At 39.4% G+C, this 8703-nt stretch overlaps 1 protein-coding gene across 2 annotated transcripts; it reads left to right on the plus strand.

The window, feature by feature from the left end:
- Positions 1–4043: 4043 nt before the first annotated feature.
- Positions 4044–8494, plus strand: LOC148695616 (uncharacterized). 2 transcript variants are annotated; one of them, XM_088697974.1, is made up of 2 exons: positions 4044–4423; positions 5838–8494. In XM_088697974.1, the coding sequence occupies exon 2, from the start codon at positions 6393–6395 to the stop codon at positions 7077–7079; it is 687 nt and encodes a 228-aa protein (XP_088554100.1). In that variant the 5' UTR covers positions 4044–4423; positions 5838–6392; the 3' UTR covers positions 7080–8494. The 2 variants fall into 2 exon arrangements, with proteins under 2 accessions (XP_088554100.1, XP_088554099.1); XM_088697973.1 differs by lacking the exon at positions 4044–4423 and adding an exon at positions 4913–4989 and having other exon boundaries at positions 5838–8203.
- Positions 8495–8703: the final 209 nt, after the last annotated feature.

An 8703-nucleotide genomic window follows, 5' to 3' on the forward strand; every position in this document is an offset into this window, starting at 1 on the left:
AATATTACTCTTTTGCAAAATGTGCGCCAATTGCTAGATCATTTCTTTTATAGCTGGCTAATATTGTTTTATTCTTTATAATGTGTGGGTTGCTGTCTGACGTTATTTTGGTAGCTATTTGATGGAGCAAGTCGATTTTATTAGAGTTCTGGCGAATTAATTTTCACTGTTTACGTGGACTTCTTAAAGATACCACTCAGTTTCAATTAGTTGTGATTTTGTGTAGTGGGACATAATTTATTTAGTAGTTTTCTGGATGTAATGTACAATTACTTAGTTTCCGCTTAGTCGAAAATAAGTAATTCTATTTTTCCTAAATCGCTCGACATGGTTGGCAACTTTTGTTTTAAAACATACATGAGTGTAAATACACTACTTGTATAAGTAGTTTGGTAAATATAAATACAAGCACTTTACGGTATGTACTGACAGTGCGTGCATTTCACAAAGTGTTTGACATGTAATTTTATTTTTGGCATTTCTGAGTATTCGATACACAGAATATTTTAATCATTAAATTTTAATTTTTATATTTTAAAATAAAAAATATAAAGATTAAAAAATATAAATATTTTAACAGTTTGAAATCGTGTTTTTTTTACTTTCCATTTTTTTATGAATTTATTTCCATATAAAAAAACAACACACACACACACACACACACACACTAGCATTTGTCTACACACTTTGTGTTTATGAAGACATTTTTTTTAGAAAATGAGAAGGAGAGGGAGAGAGAGAACATGGAGGGAATGGTAGGTTTTTGTTTATAGTTTATTTATTTATTTTAATATTGGAGGTATTTTAACATCACTTGGAGGTGAGGCTTCAATAAAAAACAGTAAAATTTGAACATATGAAATTACATTATTGCCCATCATTTTATTTGTTTGATAAAAGACTAATTTGTCTTTTCACCCTCTTTTGGTTGACAAAGAGGGTTTTATTAATTAGTAGATATATATATATATATATATATATATATATATATATATATATATATATATATATATAGTTATGAAATTTGGGCAAATGATCTCGCAGTTTCACTAGATGCAGTGGCTTTTGCTATTTAAAATTAATTAGGAGGTCTTGAGTTTGAAATGCTATGTGCTTTTTTTTTTTACTTTCCATTTTTTATGATTTTATTTCCGTAAAAGTATAAATTTATGAAATTTGATTAAATTATCAAGAAGTTTAACTAGAAGTGACACACCCCGATCGAGATCAGGGCATGCTGGCCGTCACGTGGAAGTGACGTAACCATGTGCATAGTGCGGAAGCTAAATAAATAATAGTACGAATAAATAAAAACTGGTTTACACAAGGTAATAACGAACAAGTGCAAACATAAGTGTGAACTCTAAGTTCAGAGCATAAAAGCCTAATGCAATCCAGAAGGAAACGACACAACAAAAGCACACCCGAAGGTGGTCCTACACTGGTGGTGGTCTGTCAGATATGCCGGGGAAATCTTCAGGGAAGCCACCAAACGTGCTAGCCAACTAGAACCTGGAGGGGCGCAAAACAAAAGCGTGAGTGGGCGAAAACAAAACTTTTTGAAAACCATTTAATAAATAAGTTCTAACCCCTCGCCGTAAAACCTGTATACTTCCCAGAAAAAAAAAAAAAAAAAAAAAAATATATATATATATATATATATATATATATATATATATATATATATATATATATATAAGTCATGCTCAGGAATATGCTATGCCAAAACCATTAAGTAAAATGCAAGTGCTCAGGTAATGTCATATCAATGTCATATAATCTGTCAGCCGGAGTCACCTAACGTGACCTGTACGGCTGAATCTAGAGCTCAAACCTCCAAATCACTAGCTAGACCTGCACACGAGTCGGAACCACCTAAAGTGGTTTGTACGACAGGCTTGTGTGTAATGTAAGTACGCTCAAGTGCTACGATCACGTGAAGGCTGGGCGAATAATCGCGGGTCACCTACAAGTCGGAACCACCTAAAGTGGTCTGTACGACAAGCCTGTGCACCTAACTTGGATCCAAGATGAGCGTGTGGTGCGGGAGGTGAACATCACGTGAAGGACTGTGCCCGACTATGGGCGGGAGCACTAACACCGGGGGTGCAGGTTATGAGCTCTCTAGGCATCTCAAATCACTACTGAACGAAAACATAAATCATACTCACCTGGCACTTACCTGTGCGTCCACAGCACCCACATACATATATACATATGCACTAATAATGTATAAACAAACGGCAATATAATGCATGGCATATAAGCGAATAAACGTTTCAAATCAATTTCTGGGAAAAGTATAAGTATATAGGTATATACGGAAAACCAAAAGCCCACTCACTGATACGTAGAAGGGTCGTAACCCCCTTGCCTCGAGTGACCACGCTCGTCCTCGGGATACATCTCACCTATATGCGAAACAACTATAAAAACGTTAATTTTAAAACACATAACCAACCTTAAGAAATAACTTCTCATACAATGCTTAAATGGGGTGTATGAATACACCAACGTGATCTACTCAACCTCAGGAACATCCCCATATTTTTAGAAAAAAATTTCACCGCTGCACGCGCCGGCCACGCGCAGGCACGTGCCTGGCACGCTGACGGCGTCAGTTGACGCCGTCAGGAATATTCCATTATCTTTAACGGTTTCCGTCAACGGCGTTAGGAATATTTCGTCCAAACTGACGGAATATTCCGTCGTCTTCTCCGGCGAGGCTCCGGCGCTGGAAAATCGGGAAATCTTTAAATCGTCCTATCTTCTTCATTTTTCAACCAAATTTCACAAAATTGGTACCAAATTGAAGCTTACAACGAGAGGAACAAGTTCATACCACTTTCAAGTGCTAAAATCCATGAAATCTCGCCTGGAAAATACCCCCAACTCTGGCCAACCTCGAAACTCGCGATCCCGACGTCCAAAACCTTCAAACGAACCACCCCGAGCCTCCTAGGGACCTCACCAAGCTTCCTACAAGCTTGAAATTCCCAAAAACATGAGAAATTACGTGTGTATGAATAGTGCCAAAAATCGGGTATCTCGAGTTCGACGTGAAAACGAAGGTAACCTTACCTGAAATGGGTATGGTTGGACTCCTACGAGCCTCACGAGCATGGATATGTACTTTGTTCCTTTGATTTGTGAAGATTTGGTGTGTTTGTGTGTGTGTCCGTACAATGGAGGGGGAAATGGGAAAGAGAGGGCTTGGGATAGGGGTGGTACAGGGCAGGGGAAAAGTGAGGGTGAGTGTGGGGAAGAGTGTGTGGTGCAAAACCAGCCACACCAAGCCAAAAAAGAACAACCACACAACAAAAAATCACGCTAGGGGCAAAATCGTATTTTCACGCGTACGTTCTTAAAATTTCCGGAACGGGCTGTCACAAGAAGTGGTGGTTTTGCCTATTTAAAATTAATGAGGAGATCTTGGCTTTGAAATGCTACATTTGTTTTTTTTTACTTTCTAATTTTTTTTCAAATTTCTGTTTGGTTCTTATTTTTTTTGTACCTCCTATGCAATTATAATTACTAATTAGTAGGTATGTGAGTTGTAGTTTTTAGACATTTATTCCAACTCAAGTCTAAACTTCAGCAAAAGTAATGCGAGATAAACTAAATTTGCAAAACATATGACGTGCCATTAATAGAAAATATGCACATTAAACAACACTGACATAACAATTCAATCATTAACAAATACATCATATGATTTACAAAGTTTGATTTAAAATTTTGGCCTCTTTAGTTTTCAATAAATTAATGTATGTATGTCTTTATCAATACTAGATTTAATTTGATACTTATTTATTGCTTATAAGTATTGTGACAACCCGTCCTGAAATATAATATATTTTATTCTCGATGGCATGAAATGACTAATTTTCCCTTGAGCGTTTGGGCTAAGGATTTGGACCAATTCATTTTCTCCCTAATTAATTGGACCCAATTAGAATTTAGGCTTTAATTGTTTTTGGTTGGTTGCCTAAATCCGGACCACAAACACACACTTACCCATTGACCATTCTTTATCTCTCTCCCTCTCGATCGTTTTCATCCGTCTGTACAACCAGTATAGACAACTCCTAATCTAGCTCTCCATTCACGAATCAAGCTTGTGGACACCATCATCACCTTCCTTGTAACCTTACGAACTCAATTATACCTTTGGTTGGACGTGAGAACTTCGGAAACTCTAGAACCAGGGAGCTCCGACGAAGTGCATTGTTCATCCGTTGTGATCGCAGAGGTTTCGTCGAGTTTTAGGGTCCTAAGAAGTCTTAAAACTTCTTCACGAAGCTTAGAGAGGAGTTTTGGAAGGTTTTGGATGTCGGGACACTCGAGTTCATCGAGTTGCAGGGGTGGCCGGACTATCGAGATTTTTCCGGCGAGATTCCATTGGTTTTAGGCCATAAAAGTGGTAAGGATGTCTTCCTTTCATCCTAAGTTTCATTTTGGTACAAATTTCATGAAATTTGGTGTTAAAATGAGTGAGATATTAAGGTTTGAAATTTTCCCAGAATCTGGTGATAGTAGTGGTGACCAGTGCCGGACTCTGGCGAACCCAGGAAGGAGAAGGGGAATATTCCGTCAACTTTGATGGAATATTACTAACGGCGTCAGGTATATTTAATGGTATATTCCATTATTCAACGGAATATTCCCTAACGCCGTTAGGGATTCCGTCCAGTGTGCTAGGCACGTGCCTACGTGTGGCCCCGCATGTGGCCGTGCCTTGGCCTGTGCGTGAGGGCGCGTGGGAATTTGGAAAATTATTGTAAAAACATGGGGATGTTCGTGGGGTTGAGTAAACCACAATGATATATTCAAATACCCCAATTGAGCAACGTATGAGAACTTATTACCTAGTTTTGTATATGTGCTTAAAAATAATGTTAAAATAGTTGTTTCGCATATAGGTGAGACTTTTCTAGAGGACGAGCGCAATCAAGCGAGACTCGGTGGCTACGACCCTTCTACATATTAGTGAGTGGGCTTTTGATGTTCAGTATATTTATATATATATATATATATATATACACACATGCTTGGTATTTTTCCAAGAACATGTGTTTAAATGGACTTGTGCTTTAAAATGCCATGCCAAATGTTTTATATTTAGAATATGCATTTAGTAGTTGCATATATTTATGTTTGACGCTGCGGATGCTTAGGTAAGTTTTAGGTGAGTTTATAGATTGTGGATGTGAGTTGCATGATTATGCTGAGATGTATCTATAGCTCGTAACCTGCACCCTGGTGTTAGTGCTCCCGCCCATGTTCAGGGCACAGTCCTTCCGCACCATACACTCACCTTGGATCCAAGTTAGGTGCACAGTCTTGTCGTACAGACCACTATAAGTGGTTCCGACTCATAAGTGACCCACGATTATTCGCACAGTCTTCACGTGATTGTAGCACTTGAGCGTATTTATTTACACCCAGTCCTGTCGTATAGACCACTTTAGGTGGTACCAACTCGTGTGCAGGCATATTTGTTGAGCTATTGGTTAAGCCGTACAGGTCATATTAGGTGACTCCGGCTAGATGGATGAGTTATAGATTTAGCCGTCCATGTCATATTAAGTGACTCCAGCTGACATATCATTTGCATTGATTTATATCACCTGGCTTACATATTTTATGCTGAGATATTTGACATGGCATATATGTGGATTTTGCTATTCTGAGCATGGTTGTGATATAGATATGTATTCTAATTTTTGGGTAATTATACAGGTTTTACGGCAAGGGGTTACTACCTTTGATAATTGAAATGGTTTTGAAAATCTTTGTTTTTGCCCACTCATACTTTCTGTTTTGCGCCTCTCCAGGTTTTAGGTAGGAGTGCTTGTTGGTGGCTTACAAGGAATTGACGGCGGTTCTGACAAATTATCACTAATGTAGGACCACCTCTGGTATTGTATAATTAGTACGTGTTATGTTGGACTGCACTTAGGCTACCTATGCTCTGATTATGGTGTATCACACTTAAATATCGGGATTTGCATTTATATTTGCTTAGTGTAAATTAGCTAGATTGGTTCTTAGTTATTCACATTTCTTTATATCATTATCATTTCCGCATTGCGCACATGGCTACGTCACCCTCACGTGACGGCCAGCACGCCTTGATTTCAATCGGGGTGTGTCAGTTTGGTATCAGAGCCTAGGTTTGGCAGTCATGCATATCTTGTAAATATTCTAATTATTTTGGTGTCTTCTGTCAGAACTATGCCACCTCGTAGAGAGCCATGTTCCTCGGCTGAGTCTGGTTTCCCTGATATTGCTTAGTTAGGGGAAGTTATAGCCAATGTTATTCAGTCTTCGCTTCGCCTTCCCCAGAGGACTCCCTGGAGACTGTGTATAATCTGAAGTTGGATAAGTTTATGGGTAATGAAGGACATGAGGGAGCTGAGCGGTGGCTCAATCATCTTGAGAAGACTTTCTGTTTGATGCATAGGCAGGGGAATCTCCCTGAGGATAAGTGGGTTGAGAAGACTACTTGGTTTTTAGGTATGGAGCTTGCATCCTGGTGGAGACAGGAGTTTTATCAGTTATCACCAGAGGAAGCTGCTGATTGGGAAGTTTTTAAGCGGTTATTTCAGAAAAGATTCATTCCTCTAGAGCATATAGATCGCAAGAAGCAAGAATTTACGCACCTGAAACAGGGGAAGATGACAGCTAACGAGTACTACAGAAGGTTTACTGATTTATTTCGCTATCACCCGGAGGTTGCTGCTAATCCAGTAGAGATGCTTTGTCGTTTTAGGATAGGTACTCGAAAAAAGTGGCGTTCTATGGTGACCATGAGTCCCTGTGCTACTTACCAGGAGTTTTATGAGATTCTGCTTCGAATTGAAGATTCAAAGAACATGCCCAGTAATAGCGAGGATGAAGAACAAAAAGATGGTAACCAGAAGAAAAATGGTAAAGATAAGGGTCAATCGTCTCAGGGACCTCATAAGACTCAAAGTTTTAAGAGAAGTGGTGCCAGTTCTAGTTCTTCTAGCGGGGGTTTAAGTTCCACTAGGCAGAGAATGGGTGGTAGATTTTCTGGAGGTCCTTGTTTTTAGAGACAGAGGGATTTCGGTAGCACATGTGCTCCCTTATGTCGTAGATGTAATAATAGACATTTTGGGGAGTGTAGGTGAGGCAGCAGCGGATGCTATACTTGTGGTCAGATGGGGCATATGGCTATTCATTGTCCACAGAATCAGCAGAAGCCCCAGCCGTCTTCCTTACCACCACCAATTCCAATCCAGCAAGTTCCAAGACCTAGTAGTTATGCCCAGACTAGTCGTGAGGGTGCTTATCATTATCAGAGCGACGTAGCTCCTTATTCTGCAGAGCAGTATCAGTATCCACATGATCCATATTATCAGAGTGGTTACCCTCAGTATCCTGGAGGTTATATGTCGTATCCTCCCTATTTAGCTGATGGGTTTCAATGGTATCCTGGAGAACAGTCTTAGCACGTGGAGGTTGTTTCTAGTAATACAGGACCATCGAGGCAGCCTAATCAACTAGGTCAGGGGCGTAGTGTGCAGGGACGTAGTAATCAGGCTAGCAGAGGTCGAGGAGGACGACAGCAGGCTCATGGATGTATTCACCACATTACACTGCAGGATGCTCAGAATAATCCTGATTTGATCATGGGTACGTTGAATATTCTTGGTCATTTTGCTAGAGTATTAATTGATTGTGGTGCTACACATTCTGTTATTTCTTATACGTTTGCTCAGACGACACAACCTTATCCTACACCTCTTGGGTATGATTTAGAGTTTTCAATGCCTAAAGGGGAGACATGTTATGTTAGCTGTGTGTATACATGATGTCTTGTGTTGGTGGAGGATGTTGTTATGCCAGCTAACCTCATCCCGTTAGATATTGTTGATTTTGATGTTATTTTAGGCACATATTGGTTGCATTACAATCGTGCCAATATAGATTGCTATGAGAAGACAATCACTTTTCATCGTCTTGGATTACCTGAGGTTACGTTTGTGGGTGAGCGTAGTGGAGTGAGACATGGTGTTATTTCTGCTATAAGGGCTAAAAGGTTGTTAACAAAAGGTTGTCAAGGATATTTGGCTCATGTGGTGCTGAATGATAATGTTCCTAATAGTGTGAAGGATGTACGAGTAATCAGGCATTTCCTGATGTATTCCCTGATGATTTACCTGGATTATCGCCAGATAGAGACGTAGAGTTCACTATTGATTTACTTCCAGGTACATATCTTATATCTGTAACTCCTTATCGAATAGCTCTTGTCGAATTGAGAGAATTGAAAATTGAAAATTCAATTACAGGAACTAGTTGATAAGGGTTTTATTTAGGCTAGTAATTCGCCCTGGGGAGCTCCAGTTTTATTTGCACGTAAGAAAGACAGGACTTTGAGGCTATGTATTGACTATCGGTAGTTGAATTGGGTAACGATTAAAAACCGTTATTCGTTGCCACGTATAGACGATTTATTTGATCAGCTTCGAGGCCTGCGTGTTTTCTAAGGTTGATTTGATGTCACGCCTCGATCCCGACATATGTCCAGGATCGACACGTGACGTCACCCAATTACTCGTATTTCTCATATACCCGTCTTAGGAATATGGCAAATCACAATTCGAGAATCCAATTGCAAAGAAATTTTTCGTTTACCTTATGACTGCATCTAACCTCCTCGTTAGACTGCCT

The sequence above is a fragment of the Pyrus communis genome, chromosome 7 (genome assembly GCF_041283825.1).
Source record: "Pyrus communis isolate YQ-2024b chromosome 7, ASM4128382v1, whole genome shotgun sequence".
In the NCBI taxonomy this organism is placed as follows: Eukaryota; Viridiplantae; Streptophyta; class Magnoliopsida; order Rosales; family Rosaceae; genus Pyrus; species Pyrus communis.